This window comes from Theropithecus gelada, chromosome 7b (genome assembly GCF_003255815.1).
Source record: "Theropithecus gelada isolate Dixy chromosome 7b, Tgel_1.0, whole genome shotgun sequence".
Taxonomy (NCBI): Eukaryota; Metazoa; Chordata; class Mammalia; order Primates; family Cercopithecidae; genus Theropithecus; species Theropithecus gelada.
Genome location: NC_037675.1, coordinates 4,532,475 through 4,550,009, shown reverse-complemented (window position 1 = coordinate 4,550,009; position 17,535 = coordinate 4,532,475). Strand labels below are relative to the sequence as shown.

Genomic DNA, 17,535 nt, shown 5'->3' with positions numbered 1-17,535 from the left:
AAGGCGGGCGAATCACCTGAGGTCAGGAGTTCAAGACCAGCCTGGTCAACATGGTGAAACCCCGTTTCTACTAAAAATACAGAAATTAGCCAGGTATGGTAGCGGGTGCCTGTAATCCCAGCTATTTGAGAGGCTGAGGCAGGAGAATCGCTTGAACCCGGGAGGCGGAGGTTGCAGTGAGCACCACTGCACTGCAGCCTGGGCGACCAGAGCGAAATTTCATCTCAAAAGTAATACTAATAAAATAAAATAGGCTGGGCGCAGTGGCTAATGCCTGTAATCCCAGCACTTTGATAGGCTGAGGCAGGTGGATCACCTGAGGTCGGGAGTTCGCGACCAGCCTGGCCAACACGGTGAAACCCTGTCTCTACTAAAAATAGAAAAGTTAGCTGGGCATGGTGACGCGTGGCTATAATCCCAGCTACTCGGGAGGCTGAGGGAGAAGAATTTCTTGGACGCGGGAGGTGGAGGTTGCAGTGAGCTGAGATCGCGCCACTGCACTCCAGCCTGGGCAACAAAGCGAGACTGTCTCAAAAAAATAACAATACAATAAAATAAATAAAATAAAAATAAACCCTCAAAGAGTATTTGTTTACGTGAGAATATCTATTGATATTAGAAATTAAATTGAGAGATTTTTTTAAAGATACTAGTGAATTAAAAAATAAATTAATAGCCCATTATACATTAATGTAAATTATATCTTTTTGAAAAGAAACACAAAAAAAGTTTTGAAAATAGTGGCAATGTTCACCTTTTACAAATCGCTCCAAGGCGGCTGGGTTGTCTGCTCCCGTGCTTAGCAGTGGGGGCATCACACCTCACGTGGCTTCTGGGGAAGCCCACCGTGCTTGGGAGAGGCAAGAGTGAAAAACAGAGGACAATTTACTGTCATTTTGAGAGTAGGTTTGACCTCACCTGCTTCCTGGAAGGGTTTTGCGAACCCCTGCTCTAAGTGACCCTTTACTTAGGAACAGCTGCTCTCAGGTGGAGAAAACCTAGTACAGCCACAGGCTAAACTGGCCACAGCCGGCTTCTGAGCTGGGAAGACTAGGGGCTGTTAGACGGAAGCCGTGCGTCCGAGGCCCACCTTGTCGAACTCGATCGCCATGCTGTCAGCTTCAGCATATGAGGCGGAATGAGTCTAAATTAAAATATTCTGGAGTGTGGGTGATCCTCAGAGGCTGTTATTGATATAAAGAACTTCAGGTAGGTCCTAACTCCTTATTTGATGGATGATTACAAATCAGTTATTCTTGCCTTCTTTCCTGTTGGTAATATTCAACAAAGACTATTGCATTTTCACTAAGGAAAATGGATTTTCAGCCAGACTCTCTCCTCCCCCTCCTTAGGACCAATTCTGATTCTGCTCTTCACACGAGTGCTCTGAGCACCAAGCCCCAGGACCCCTATGGAGGAGGGGGCCAGTCGGCCTGGCCTGCCCCATACATGGGTAAGACACACAGGCCACTGCTGACAGCAGCTGTGCTTGCTCATTCTGTCCTAGGGCCCGAGGGAAAGAGAAGCTGAAGTGGTGTTTGCACTTCCCGGTTCAGTGGTCTTAGAGAGGCGGCTCGTGGCAGGGAAGCGTGTGTGTCCATGATGCAGTCAGGATGGAGCTCCCGGCATCCCCTGCCTCTGCCCTGCTCCCTCCACAGCATGCTCTCCCTGTTGGCGTCTCTTGGCCCTCTTCTGGGCACCCGTCATCTTCCAATAACTTCCTAACTGGTCTCCTGATTTCCAGTCTCACATCCCTTCAATCCAGTTTTATGTTAGGTTCCCCAAGAGTCCTCTTTCCCCACCCAGGATCTGAACAAACTGAGAAATAAAACCAGAAGTGACAGACAGAGCTAGATATCACCTTTATTACTAATAAGACCAGGTTGGAGGAAGTGACTGTCTCTGTAGGTCAGTGGGCCTGTTGAGACTGAACCCCAGCGTGAGGCTGACTCCCCTTGAGTGTCCGGCAGCACTGGCCAGTGTGGTCCCCTGGGAGGAGGGGTCAGGCAAGCCTAGGGGAGGGAAGGGTGGAGCAGAGGCCTGCTGCCTGAGGGAAGGCATGCCCTTGAGAAGGGGAAGAGGAGACCAGACTGGAACTGTGCATTACCTGCTCAGTTGCCCCCAGTGTGAGTAAGGGGGTGGAGAGAGGCCAGGAGTAACCTGGAGTGAGGAAGAGGCCCACTCATGCCATCTCACAGCTCTGCTTCCAGAGTGAACCCAAACCTGATCATCTTGCTCTCCCGCTTAAAATCCTCAATGCCACCCCTCACCTTCAGGAGAAAGAGCCCAGATCTTCTTTGGAATGACATGAGCCCCAAGGCCTGGCCCCTGTCTGCCTCTCTCCCTTTTCTCTCTGCTCCCCCGCCTCACACCCAAGGTAGCCATGCGAACCACTTTGGGTTCTACTGGTGTGTCTTCCTGTTCTGTCTCTTCCTCTTTCACTCACTCCTGGCCTTCCTGGCCAACCTCAGCTCGTGTGTGTACTCATGTCTGTGGAGCCGTCCTTGACCTTCCTCCCTCTCAGCTCAGAGTTACCGTGTCCTTCTAACATCCCAGACTGCTCTCTTAGCACCTGTAATACTTGGCTGCTTTTTTATGTGAACATGCATCTCTTTCTCTGCTCAGTGTAGATTTCTTGAAGGCAGCATCTTAATGGTCTTGTTCTCTCCAGCCCCTAGCACAGTGCCCAGCAGAGAGGAGCCCGTACTGATGGAGAAGTGTGAAGAATCACACACTGGCTCACATGTGCACAGCATTTGCCAAAATACCCTCTCGGTGCTGGTACCTGACCTGTACATGAAGTGAGGCTGGTCATTCAGACACATTTCAAGTCTACCTTTCTGGGGTTTATAATCTAGAAAGAACAATGGTCTTGAATTATCCATTCCATATGCAGACTGACTCTTGCCCAGAAATTTTCAGGGCCCTGTATTTGTTCTTGAAACAGGAATAAATACATCTTTAGCCAAGAAACCAGCTTTTCTGGTTTTCTTTGCTTTTTGGAGAGTTTAAAGCCTAAATGGCCTGTGTTCCTTCTAGGAGAACATTCATGATCTTATTTCTTTGTATATAGCAGGGACAGGATTGAATAATAATTGTTGATATATTTGTGCTATTGGTGCAATTTGGAGAAGACTACATTTGCTAAAATGATTGTTTGCTTGTAAACTATGAGAGCTTTCAGAATTGGTTAGGGACATCTACCCATGCTTCCATACATGGGAATATGAAAGTTGGCAGTGATGTTGAAATTGATGTTGGAATTGGATATGGGTCCACTGCTCACTGCTTAGAGGAGCAGGGTGTGTGGGAAGAGGGATTAATTTAGTTTCAGGATAGGTAGAGATGGGAGTATGTAAACAAAGCCTAAAAAAAGCAGAAGCTGTAATCAGTGGGGGCGCCTGTGAGCACAGCAGGATCCTAATCTCCATGGACTCGGAGCCAGCTAGACAGACAGATTTTTACCCTGGAGCCCCTGCATTTCTGCTTCTGCCATTCCTTTCATTTACATTGCCCTCTGCAAAGTTTACGCTTCTCTAGAAAGGGCCAAAGGCCTAGAGAAACGAGGGAATCACAGGTAATTCAAGTGAGGATTTTTTGATGCTTGCATGCCAAGAAAAAGAAAGTAACTAAAGAAAGCAATTACCTGGGTTGAAGTATTCATGCTGAGCGATGTAGCCTCTGAAAGAAGAGATGAGAAGTGTCAGAAAGGGTAAGTGAGGATGGAATAAGAAAAGCAAAGGAATGTAAACATTGGTCCAGGTAGACGGCGGCGCAATGAGAAAAACAGGAAGAAAGAAAGAAATCCTGGAGCAGGGTTCCTGCATTGACTTGAGAATCGTGATGGTCTCTCCTTTTCAAATCAGCAGTAAGAAATTGTTGGGCTACAATATTTGAAAACCATGGAGGGTGGGCTGGCCTCCAGCTCAGATGTCTGAACTGTGTGCCTGCTCCTGCAGTTGCCTTGCAAGTATAGCAGAACTCAGAAACACATCCTAATATGGATGTGTTTACATGGGAAAGCCAGTGTTTAAAATATTATTCAAGTCTCCAAGGATGGAAATTATTTCTGGAGAATTATATTTGTTGGTGGGAGCTATTTTAGATAGTTTCATGTATTTTCCCCCTGTATTTCATTAAAGTTTTTCATTTTCTTTCCTTTTGGATTTTAAAAATACCAACTAGCTTTGCAAAAAGGTATTTCTTATAGGACCAACCAAATAAAGATTTAAAAAGTGATGGGAAAATATAATTGAAGCCCAGAACTGGGTTGTATGTTAGAAGCAATAATAACTGTTCTTTCCCTGGGAATCTCTCCTGAGCAGAATGATGTAGCCACACTTTTTTTTTGTTATTGTTGTTGTTGCTGTTGCTGTCAGCCGATGATGAGAGCATCTGCTCATAGCTTAACTACATGAGCAGTAAGCTACGATACATTCATGAGTGGAGATTTGTGTCACAAGAAAACAAAGCCTGATACATGTTGAGTAATTTTCATAATGGCTATTGAGTTGCATGACAATTAGGCATAAATGATAAGCAGTTGGTATAAATGACAGAAATAAATTTTTATGGAGCCAAACAAGATTTTTATAATTTATCTCTTTTTGTTTAATTATTCAGAATCTATAAAGAGGGAATGTTGGCCATTTCCCTGGCAGCATGTACAGCTTAATGACCATTGCACACATACATGCAGATAGGGAAGCACAGGACTCTCTGGGATACATGCCTTGTCCCATAGCCTAGAACTGTCCCCTAACACCCCTCCTATCATCGGGCTTGTAGAGGAGGGGCTGGGGTGGTCCTCTTCCTTTTAGGGAGCAGTCTAGAGCTAAGGGGAGAAGAGTGTGTAATAGTTGTCTTCTCTGCATCCAGGGCTGTAGATGCTGAATATTGCCATCTTTGGGGACCACAGTACTCAACTCCTTAGGGTGGAGGGGGCTTGGCATGCCTCGGACCCAGTGACCTTTCACCTACCAATAAACTTTGACCTGCAGAGTTAAGGAGAAGGTTTACAATGCAAATAACCTTGAAAGATGTAAGCCTGTTAATTGCTTAATTGGATTGGACAGGGGTACGGTGGCAGGTACAAGCATCCCAGATCTGAAGAGGGGCAAAAAGAGTTTCACCTGGGGACAGGAGGGCCCAGAGCGGGGAGGCTGAAACACCAGAGGCCTCCTTTAGGACACTGGTTAAGGGGTCTTCCCCTTGCCTTCCCTTCTACTTAGCAAATCAGGGCTGTGTGAGGAATTATTTTAGATTTGCCAGGCATGGGAGCACACAGAAGGAACATGATCTCGGTTCCCTTAGAAGAGACCAGCCCTTGGTGACTCTGAGGCTGTGAGGTTTCCTGGAACACAGATGCAGCCTTGGTCATCGCTGTCCCATCCCTGTGGGACTGATAAAATGAGTGTTCTATTTCCAGATAGCCAGTCACAACTCATTCCTTTTTCTTTTTAACCCTTTATTTGTAGTGCCATCTTGTGGGTTTTTAATTTAGTAGTAAAAATCCAGGCTTGGATATTTTGATGATATGTTAGCTTGGTGCCAGAGTATCAGTCATTGCCACCACCACCCTTCTGGTCACTGCAGCCCAAATCCTGAGAGCTGCATCTAATTACTCCCATTCCCATGCCCCCACGCCCATTCAGTAGCCGAGTCCTGTTCATTTTATCCCCGCAGCATGTCTCAAATCTGCCTCTGGTTTTCTGTCCTCACTGCCAGCATCCTACTTGGTTCCTGTTTGCCTTGGACTATTGCATTGGTTTTCTCCTCGGCCTCCAAGCCTTAATAAGGCTTTCTCCTTTCAATCCACCTCCTACTCTGCTGCAAGAGCAGTCTCTGAAGCTTAGCTCTGATCATGTCACTTCTCTAACCGAAACCTTCCGTCCCCCACATCCTGCCAAATGACCAGCAGCCTCCTCCAGTCCAGCCCATCTCCCAGTCCTCCCACCATGTGCTGCAGCCACATTCTTCCATCTTCCTTCTCCTTCTTTTCCTTCCCCAACCATCCCCCACTCCTCCTCCTCCGCTGCTGCCACCGCCGCTGCCACCTCCTCCTTCTCCTCGCACTGAGCATCCCCTTCAGCTTCGCTTCCAGTTGTCTAAATCTTCCAGGTACTACAGCAAATTGGTTAGGGACATGAATGTTCTGAAGACACACAGGCCAGAGTTCTAGTCCCAGAACTTACTAGCAGTGTGATCTTGGGGATGATAATAGCGCCTACCTCACAGAGTTGCTGTGGGGATCACATGAGATCACCTGTATAAAGTGCCTGGCAATAGTAAGTGAGCCGTCAGGTTGGTTGTTGGTTATCCTCTTCTTCATCATTATCCTTCAATGAATGATTCCTCAGGTACCACCTCCTCCATGAAGCCTTCCTTCTGTTCCAGTCTGAGGAGAGCATGCACTAATGGGGCTGTCACATGGGGTGTCTGCCAGCCACTCAGGCAGTTTCACATAGTAACCCTCAGTTGAGTCCTCCTGTTTCAGGGACTGGTCAGCCTTAGTAATTAAACCTCGAGTGATTGGTGTCTTGATGATGAAGAGATGCTTCAACACGCCATACCAGATTGCTATGTAAAAACTAGTTTTAAATTTTTAACAGGATAGTTACTTTTTAGTGATCAGAATGAAGTTCCCTGCCCTTTCTTAATATGAGGGTCTCAGGAAAGCCAGAATAGGAATCCGAAGCTCCTGTCCTTTTGATGGTACTGGTTGTAGAGCCACAGCTTTTCTCTCTCCACATCTCAGTGTTCGCCTGTTCCCACTGCCTGTCTTTAGATGGATTAAATGGCTGATTAAGTAAGAATGGGCCAAAGGGCTGGGCGCGGTGGCTCACACCTGTAATCCTAGCACTTTGGGAGGCCGAGGCGGGTGGATCAAGAGAACAGGAGATCGAGACCATCCTGACCAACACTGTGAAACCCCATCTCTACTAAAAAAAAAAATACAAAAAGTTAGATGGGCGTGGTGGTGGGAGCCTATAGTCCCAGCTACTCAGGAGGCTGAGGCAGGAGAATGGTGTGAACCCAGGAGGCGGAGCTTGCAGTGAGCCGAGATCGTGCCACTGCACTCGAGCCTGGGCCACAGAGCTAGACTCTATCTCAGAAAAAAAAAAAAAAAAGAATGGGCCAAGGACCTTCTGCAATAGTCTCCTGAGACGATGATTAAAAATGTAGGCCAGGCGCGGTAGCTTACACCTGTAATCCCAGCACTTTGGGAGGCTGACGCTGGCAGATTACCTGAGGTCAGGAGGTTGAGACCAGCCTGGCTATCATGGTGAAACCCCATCTCTACCAAAAAATACAAAAATTAGCTGGGCCTGCTGGTGCGTGCCTGTAATCCCAGCTACTGGGGAGGCCGAGGCAGGAGAATTGCTTGAACCCTGGAGATGGAGGTTGCAGTGAGCCAAGATCATGCCACTGCACTCCAGCCTGGGTGACAAAGTGAGACTCTGTCTCAGGAAAAATAAAAAAATTTAAAAAATGTAGATTCCTTGGCTGATTCTCACACCTTCTGAATCAAAATCTTTGAGGGTTGGCCCAATCTGCATTTTAGCAGGCTTACCCAAGGGCTCTTTATGTGCTCTAAAATAAAGCTTTCAATCACTTACTTACATTCTGGTTCTGTGGGCCTGAAAGAAATTCTGTGTTTGTGTGTCTGCTTAATTCATCGGCCTCTTTGTACTCCTGGGGACTCTTCGTGTTGCCCCCGCCCCTGGGCTCTGTTAAAATTTTGTATCTTCTACCTGTGTTACAGAATGTGCTACTGTGTTACCATGAACTGTCTTCTCACCTACACTGTATCACCCAGCCCCACCTAGCACTTAATGTAGAAACTTATTAAATATGGGTTGAGTGAATGGTTATTAGACATTTCATTTAAATTGTATTGTATAGACTAATCAGGTTAACCTGTAGGTTAACCTTAGCCAAAAACTTATCTAAAATGTAAGTAAGCTATACTTAAATGCTTAGAACTTAATAATATATCCTGATTCTATACTGAAAACTTATTTGGTATATTTGATTGCTCTTAGGGGAATGCTAAGATACTACATTCTTGGCACGGTTCTTTAGTTTTAGCTTATAGCAATAGGAAATACTATACTTTGTCATCTGCAGTATAATTTATGGATTAAAAATACTTCATTCAGCCAGAGCTTATTCCAAGTCAAAGTTTTAAAACTTTGTGAATAGCTATCTCATGTACCCTTTAAATTAACTTAGACTCCAGATAAATTTTATTCTTAAAATAACTTCACTGCATGAGAAATATATATAATAGCATACAGCATGGAACTTCGGATTTGTTCCTGTAGACACTCATGGTAAGTATCAAACAGTGATGCAGGCTTTTTGAGTTACCTGCTCTTGCCCCCATGATAAAGCATTTGGAAGAGAATTTCCATCTATACTTCTTTACTTTGTGGTTTGAACAGAGATTCTCAGGTTTTGTAAAAATTGTTCTTTCAGGACAGAGACAGTAAGAAAATTTAAGACACAATTTTAAAGGAAAAAAAAAGGAAACAAATTTAGTTTCAAATTAGCTATGCCTATTTTTAGTATAAATGATAAAGCACCTTAAATGAAAATCAGTGTATCAACAGTGCCTTAGAATTTTCAAAATTCTATTTCAAATTATAAAGAGTTACTAATTCATAAATTCATGAAAATGAAAGTACCACATAAAAGCGTTTTCTTTTTTTCTTTTTCCTTTCCCAGTAGGTTTCTGTGATGGTGAGAATAATGGACATGGGGAAGGTATGAACTTATTTTACCTACCTATATCGGAGTGGGATGCTGAGTAGTGGATATAACCTTTCAATAGCTTTACTAATAAATATTCATGTTTTCAGGACTCCCCAGATGCTGACAACTGCTGATTGGCTTACTTTTCAGAGAGCCTTTAGAAAATTAAGGCTAGCCATGTTCAAGGCCAGGAGAAAGGAAATGTGTGGTTGCATTACAAAGGTTCCTTTTTATCTAGGTCCCCACAGTCATAAGGTTGAGCAAGGAAGCAAAAGTTGTCATCACATGAAAATATGAATGAATTGGCCTGGCACGGTGGCTCATGCCTGTAATCCTAGCAGTTTGGGAGGCTGAGGCAGGTGGATCACTTGAGGTCAGGAGTTTGAGATCAGCCTGGCCAACATGGTGAAACCCTGTGTCTACTAAAAATACAAAAATTAGCCAGGCGTGGTGGCATGTGCCTGTGGTCCCAGATACCCGTGAGGCTGAGGCAGGAAAATCGCTTGAACCTGGGAGGTGGAGCTTGCAGTGAGTCGAGATCGCGCCACTGCACTCCATCCTGGCGACCAAGTGAGACTCCGTCTCAAAAAAAAAAAGAATGAGTTGATCACTTAAACAATTAGTTGCCGGGCGCGGTGGCTCACGCCTGTAATCCCAGCACTTTGGGAGGCCGAGGCGGGCGGATCACAAGGTCAGGAGATCGAGACCACAGTGAAACCCCGTCTCTACTAAAAATACAAAAAATTAGCCGGGCGCGGTGGTGGGCGCCTGTAGTCCCAGCTACTCAGGAGGCTGAGGCAGGAGAATGGCGTGAACCCGGGAGGCGGAGCTTGCAGTGAGCCGAGATCGCGCCACTGCACTCCAGCCTGGGCGACAGCGCGAGACTCCGTCTCAAAAAAAAAAAAAAAAAAAAAAAAAAAAAAAAAAAAAAAAAAAAAAAACAATTAGTTATTTCAGTAGTCTCTGCCCATTTAGAAAGCCTTCGTTGACAGATACAAATAAACAATGCCAGGAAAATGCATATTGGTTGTGAAATGAAAATGCAAACCTTACACAAGATGCTGAGTTTCGTAAAGCCAAATAAAACAGTGTTGGAGATCTATGGAAATGACACTCAAAGCCATTGACAAATGAGGGTCCGACACAGTTCATTTATTCACTTAGTACCAGGCATTGTTTTCTTTTCTCTAAATCTTTATAATCTGGAATTTAATTTTTACAATCTAAAAATAAACAACTAAATTAGATTTATATGTCACAGAGGTGAGACTCATGGGGGGCCTGATAAATGAGGAGCATCTTGCAAGAGGCACAGCTCTCTGTCATCATCCTGCATGCTCCTTTTCTGGGCAAGCTCTTTTAGGCCATGAATAAAATCACAAAAAGTTAAAACATCAATAAACATCTAATCCATTAGAACAGAAATTAGTAAATGGCTTCAAGGTTGATTGCATTCCTTCAATGCTTTGAAGAATTCCTGACAAATCTTGGATATGAAAAGGGACTAAAAGCAATGAACTCTAAGAAAACAGTCCCCATTAAGGCACTGGAGTCTGCCCCAACCGTGTTCTTACAACCAACCTCTTTGGAGAAGTAGCCTTGAGCTGTGTGATGCCACCTCACTCAGTCCTTCAAACTTTTCCCAGCATCTGACAGTACCTTTCAGGGCAATTTTTTTTTTTTTTTTGGAGACGGAGTCTCGCTCTGTCACCAGGCTGGAGTGCAGTGGCGTTACCTCGGCTCACTGCAACCTCCGCCTCCTGGGTTCAAGCGATTCTCTTGCCTCAGCCTCCCGAGTAGCTGGGACTACAGATGCCCGCCACCACGCCCGGCTCATTTTTTGTGTGTGTTTTTAGTAGAGAAGGAGTTTCACCGCGTTAGCCAGGCTGGTCTCGAACTCCTGACCTCAGATGATCTGCCCACTTCCGCTTCCCAAAGTGCTGAGATTGCAGGCATGAGCTACCACACCCAGCCTTTCTGGGCAAATTTTATTCTTGACCTCTCATTGTATTGGTTTATGAAGGCCCTCAAAGCCCATTTTCCTTGTTTCCTAGTTTGCTGAGAGCCACCTGTAGCGTCAGCATTTACCAGACACTGTTTTAAGCACCCACCAGTAGAGAAGAAAACCAAGGCTCTGCCCTCATGGAACTTACATTTCTGAAGCAGTTTATATTAATGATTAAGTCAGATAACATTTGAAGAAAATCAACAAGGGTGTTGACAAAATATGCTCTTCAAAAGAGAGTGATGTGAATATCGGGATTAAGAGAGACATCTGGGGACATTGACCAAGCCTGGCCTGGTGTAGCAGAAATGCTGTCCTGGTGGTATTGGGCAGGTTGCCTGAAGGGCATTGTATCCTCCCGTTACCATGCTGTCGAATAAGTTAGACCCCTACCCATACTTAAGTCATTTTAGAAGTCACAATTGCATTTGTATCCTCAGTTTTATTAAATACAAGATAAACTTATTTTAGAGTTTTTGTTTCAAACTCTTTTCTCAATATTTACTAGGAAAGTTTGGGCCCTGTTTCGTGTGACTTCTTTCTGGGGTCCATTATTCTTGGGTACTCGGCCATCTTTTGTGGGGCTGAGACAGGATAGTCATGACAGTCACACTGGCGCTTCTGTGGCCACTGGAACTCAACAGCATTCCTGGTTCTGAGTAGTCACCGATGTCCCTAACTTGGAATCCCCTTCCTGACATCAGATCACTTAACTCCTGAAGGCTGGTCCTTGTTTTCTGGTCTCTTACTGAGAACAAAAAGTATTTACTTGTTCTGTGACCCAGCATTCTTGTTTTACCTGGCACGACTGAGAGAGTTAAAGCAGAAAGCCCTGGAAGGGTCCCTTTATACAGGTTGTTTCATAGCATTAAAGAGCCAACAGCGGTCCAGCAGCTGCCCAGCCTCAGATCCTCTGGGTTGTTGGTTCCTCTTTGTCCCCACTTCCATCCCACAACCAAGGAGCTTCACTGCCACCATGTCTTCCAGCTAATACTCCTCTTCTCCATACTTTCGCCATTTCATCTTTGTTGCAGGCTCTCTTCTCATCCCTCTTCTTCTGTTCTCTCCTTTGCCAGGCCTGCAGAGCCCTCCCTGCCCTGGCCTCAATCGTCTACATTTTACTTCCTACCATCCCCTTGACTCAGCCTACACTCCAGTTGAAAAGAGTTACTCTACTCTTACCTTCCCCTCTCTTGGAATTCCCTTCTCCTGTGTCTCTAAAGGGCTCCCCCCAGTGCCCATCTCCAAAACCCTCCTGGCCTCTTCCCCGTCTGCAGTTCACCTCTCAGGAGCATCGTACCCTCAGCTCTCTCGGGCTTCCACTCGTTTCTTCCTTCAGTGATGGTTATTTATGAGTTGCCCTTATCCACTGACTAGATTACAAATTCGTGAAAGGTTGAATCCATGTCTTACTCATTTCTGCAGTTCCCACGGTAGTGCCCAAAGTGCCTTCCCTAGTACACAGTCCATGAATAAGTCATTTTTATTTGTTAAATCAGTTTTTACAAAGATAATTTGTTCAGCCAAAGGTAGGTAGGATGGATGCTTTCTTTTTTTGTTGTTGTTTATGTTTTTTTGAGACAGGGTCTTGTTCTGTTGCCCAGCCTGGAGTGCAGTGGCGCAGTCATGGTTTAGTGCAGCCTCAGCCTCTCAGGCTCAAGCAGACCTCCCACCTCAGCCTCCTGAGTAGCTGGGACTACAGGTGTGAGCCGCCACACCCAGCTAATTTTTAAATTTTTTGTAGAGACAGGGTCTCACTATGTTCCCCAGGCTTGTCTCAAATTCCTGGGCTCAAGTGATCCTCCTGCCTTGGCACCATAAAGTGCTAGGATTATAGGCGTGAGCTACCATGCCCGGCCCGGATTCCTGCCTTCTCATGCAATGACTCTGCTGCTTTTTTTTTTTTTTTTTTTTCCTTTAGTAGCATCTTTCCCTGGCCCATTGAAAGAAGAGAATCTGTTAAATGTTCCGAAGCCACTGCCAAAACAACTGTGGGAGACCAAGGAGGTGGGTGAACAGTACTCAGCTATGTTTGTTGTCACTGAATGTTTATACTTTGAAGTCATCGAAAAATCTTGCAGAGGTGAAAACAAGAGGAACTAGGGGAAAAGGAGAAGATTTGTCTGAGGACAGAGATAAGAATATACAAGGGAATGACATTTCAAGTAAAAATTATCACACTGGTGTCAATGAATTAGTACATTGATCTCTTGGCTTCCTAATTTTCATATGAATTGACTTATTTAAAAAAAAAAAAACCTCCTAAGTCCCCCGTATCTTATTTGTTTTGCGAAAAGGTCTGAAACCTCATTGTAAGTCATCGGCAGATTTTTCTGTTTTTTAGCCAGCACTTTATACCAGTCTCCAGCTTCTGTCCAGAATTACTGGTATACCAGATAGCCCTTTTTAAATCAAGGGCATTTGACCTGAGTCCTCCAAGTCAGTTAAGTCATCTGTTTTACTATGATTTCCATGTGCCTTTGAGCATTTGTATCTAAAATTGTGCTAGCTGACCTCCACCTCGGCTCTCTGTACACCTAACCCACTGTGGAAGAAAGGGAGGTCCCACGGTTCTTGCCTTGGCCTTTCTTCCCAGAGGGAAGCTGTGTTGACTTTGAAAGAAAACAGTTAATCTGTTCCAGCCCTTAAGGATACTCTATTGCAATTGCTTGTATTGCCTGTGTACTTAACTATCCCCACCTATTTAGGATCCCTTTGGCCCAGTTCCATTTTCTTCTGCCAGGTCTACCAGAGTCACCATTAGCATTACAATTGTCTTAAAAGGTTTTTTGTAAAAGCAAGATGTATTTGATGTTTAATCATTTGGGAAGTAAAAAAGAGATATGACTTAAAATTCACATATTTAAACACAGGAGAAGCAACCACACTATGTCTTTTCCTGTGAGAGGCACATGTGGTTGTGGAGGCTTTTATCAGGGACAACTACATCTTCTCCACCAAAGAGGGCAGTGGTATGCCCTCCTCCCTGAGTACCAGGGACTGGTCTCTGGAAAGAGATGTTCATCTCCCTTGGTTCTTGTGGATTTGTAGTACTCATTCCTGTCCATCTGGAGCTTATATTCTAGTTGAAATATTTTATTTTCTTCTGACATTCATTTCTTTTTTCACCCTGTTTTGTTCTTTTATGTATTTCATTTCATCTCAAGCCAATTGGAAAAGAAATGTTTATTTAAAAGCTCTACGTCGGCCAGACGCAGTGGCTGACGCCTGTAATCCCAGCACTTTGGGAGGCTGAGGCGGGTGGATCACCTGAGGTTGGGAGTTTGAGACCAGCCTGGCCAACATGGTGAAACCCCGTCTCTACTAAAAATAAATAAAACAAATTAGCTGCTGTCGTGGTGCATGCCTGTAATCCTAGCTACTCCAGAGGCTGAGGAAGGAGAATCGCTTGAACCTGGGAGGCGGGAGTTGTGGTGAGCCCAGATTATGCCATTGCACTCCAACCTGGGCAACAAGAGCGAGACTCCATCTCAAAAAAAAAAAAAAAAAAAAGAATCATAAAGGATGGGTGCAGTGGCTCACACCTGTAATCCAAGCTGAGAGGGGTGGATCAACTGAGGTTAGGAGTTTGAGACCAGCCTGGCCAACATGGTGAAACCCCATCTCTACTAAAAATACAAAAATCAGCCGGGCGCGGTGGCTCAAGCCTGTAATCCCAGCACTTTGGGAGGCTGAGACGGGCGGATCACAAGGTCAGGAGATCGAGACCATCCTGGCTAACACGGTGAAACCCCGTCTCTACTAAAAAATACAAAAAACTTGCCGGGCGAGGTGGCGGGCGCCTGTGGTCCCAGCTACTCCGGAGGCTGAGGCAGGAGAATGGCGTAAAACCCGGGAGGCGGAGCTTGCAGTGAGCTGAGATCCGGCCACTGCACTCCAGCCTGGGCGACAGAGCCAGACTCAGTCTCAAAAAAAAAAAAAAAAAAAAAAAAAAATCAGCCAGGCGCAGTGGTAGGTGCCTATAATCTGAGCTACTTGGGAGGCTGAGGCATGAGAATTGTTTGAACCCTGGAAGCAGAAGTTGATCGCGCCACTGCATTCCAGCCTGGGCAACAGAGTGACACTCTGTCTCAAAAAAAAAAAGGAAAGAATGGAATCACAGACTGGGTTAAATAACTAATATGGCCTGTACTTTTGAAATTGAAAATAATCAACTTCTTGATATGGCAAATACTCCCTATAATCTGTTGCAGACCATAAAGGCAGACGCCACTTCTCAGCCTCACCTCACAGACAGAGTAGGCGGTGTGACCAGCATAGTTATTGAGACTTAGGGGAAAGCCCATTGGAAAGCTTCTAGGAAACTTTTGGTTTTCAGATAAAAGGAACATATCCAGCTGCCACTAGCCCCTTTCTCCTTTGTATCTCGAATGCAAATATGCCTGTAGTCCCAGCTACTCGGAAGGCTGAGGCAGGAGAATCGCTTGGACCCAGGAAGCAGAGGTGGCAGTTAGCCAAGATCACACCACTGCACTCCAGCCTAGACAACAAGCAAAACTCCATAAAAAGCTCTATGTGTAAAACATTGGTCTTTTAATATTAATCCAGAAGGTAAATTGATAAGGCATCAAATTAAGAAAATATATTAATATTATGCCTCCCTTAGGCCTGGAAGTTTGAGTTTAAAAAAGTCTTGCCAAAACCTAAAAGGCTGCTCTGTGAGGACGCTGCTGACACGCGAACTCTCACTTGCGCCCAATAGAGCCTCAAGATCCTTACGAAGACACTTTTCAAAAACTTGAATTTGGCTTTACAGTAAGTAAACCCAGCTTTCGTTGTCTCTTCTCAGATTCAATCCCTGTCAGGACGCCCTCGATCCTGTGATGTTGGAGGTGGCAAGTAAGTAATATTCTTTCTGTTCGTGTTTCAGGGACTATCTTGAAGGTTTTTCCCAAAAGGCAAGTCCCACTGCTTTGTTACAGAACTCTCAGAAACGTAACTTGCTATGTATAAATTGAAAGTCAACTGCATTTTCATAAAAACAGCCACTCTCTTTTGATACTCACATTTCATCTGTTTAAAGTAATTAAATTACATACTATAATAACAAAAAAACTGACATAAGTATGTTTGAGAATCACACAACTGACTCTTGGTAAATACACAACTCTCCGGGTAGAAGCAGCGTCAGAAGCAGAAATGTGCGGGAATCGAGAGGAGCCCACCAGCCTCGAGCTGTGGCAGGCTGTGGGCATCGGTGGCATCTTGGCCATTGGAAAAGGGAAGCAGCAGTTCACCTGGCAGCTGGGTGGCACAGAAGTTAATTAAGAGAGTTTCTGTGAGTGTACTTAATGTCACTGAACTGTACACATAGAAATGGTTAAAGTGGTAAATTTTATGCTATATTTTACCACAATTTAAAAACATAAATGGAAGATGAATATATTTTCCATATGCAATACAAAAAAGTTTCTATGAAGCAATTTGTTAGTGGATTTAATAGTATGCAACTTCACTCCCTAAAAGGTTTGAGACAACTTACAAAAATATATATAGTACAAGCAAATGAAAAAGGAAGTTCATGAGGAAGTTGAGTCTAAAAGAGAACGAGGAGATGAAAGAGATAATGAGGCCCTTGCCTTAACAGAAACTGCCTTGGGAGGGCCGGCTGTTGTGCTCCGTGGGATGGTACAGACAGCTGCTGGGGAGTTGCACAGAGAGGACCCCTTGGAACTCGATGGGCTGTGTCCTGAGACAGCCCCAAGAAGGCTTCCTGGGGATGTTTATCATAGCGTCCGTGAGAGCAGTCCCACCACTCGGAACCGAAGCCATTTCAGAACCAGCAAGGCTGCAGGGCCAAAATAATGTGGTTTGGAAATGGGATTCTTGCATGATTTGACTTAATACATACAATCACCAGTGGGTCAGTGGGTGAACTAAATCCACTTCAAGCAATCATTGAATATGATTTCCCCCAACAGAGCTTCCTGTGAGTATTTCACAGCAGCGCATGCAACGCACTCCCTACTGAGTACCTGGAGCTCAGACATTCTTTTTGGCAGGTTAAACATAAACTCAGGTAATCTGCTGAGCTGCGCCACGGGTTGATGTTCGCTTCAGAAAGTGGGAAAGCCTGCCAGGACACATGCCCAACAAAAGACGGGCTGCCGAGGGGCGCAGGACACTCCCATGGAAGGGGCAAGATTTTCCTCAAGGGAGTCTCCCTCAACCTAGTCCGATTCAGGGCCTTCCTGGTAAAATGGAAATTTGAAAAATATATATATATATATTTTCCTCAAGAATCAATTTTGACTTAACCATCAGATAACCTTCAGGCTCTGAAAGCCTACATTATAGAATTGGGCTGTAGTACTTTAGCCCTCAAGAGGTTGTTTTTTTGTTTTTTTAATTTTGTTTGTTTGTATTTATTTTTTTTTTTGAGATGGAGTATCGCTCTGTCACTCAGGCTGGAGTGCAGTGGCACGCTCTTGGCTCACTGCAACCTCCGCCTCCCAGGTTCAAGTGATTCTCCTACCTCAGCCTCCCAAGTAACTGTAATTACAGACGTGCACCACCATACCCAGCTAATTTTTTTATTTATAGTATAGAGACAGGGTTTCATCATATTGGCCAGGCTGGTCTTGAACTCGTGACCTCAGGTGATCCACCCACCTCGGCCTCCCAAAGTGCTAGGATTACAGGCATGAGCCACCACGCCCAGCCTGTTTTGTTTTTACAGATAGGGTCTTGCTATGTTGGCCAGGTCGGTCTTGAACTCCTGGCCTCAAGTGATCCTCTCAAAGGATCACTTG

The 17,535-nt window shown here is 44.9% G+C and overlaps 1 protein-coding gene across 2 annotated transcripts in view; it reads left to right on the top strand.

Annotated features, from left to right (window-relative positions):
- The window catches only part of CRTC3 (CREB regulated transcription coactivator 3), a 118,408-nt gene that overhangs the window by 78,328 nt on the left and 22,545 nt on the right, over positions 1-17,535 (top strand). For both annotated transcript variants that reach the window (XM_025392553.1, XM_025392552.1), the window contains exons 6-9: positions 1,353-1,453; positions 8,734-8,769; positions 12,684-12,769; positions 15,573-15,622. In XM_025392553.1, the coding sequence (XP_025248338.1) occupies positions 1,353-1,453; positions 8,734-8,769; positions 12,684-12,769; positions 15,573-15,622 (273 nt within the window). The remainder of the gene's footprint in view (positions 1-1,352; positions 1,454-8,733; positions 8,770-12,683; positions 12,770-15,572; positions 15,623-17,535) is intronic.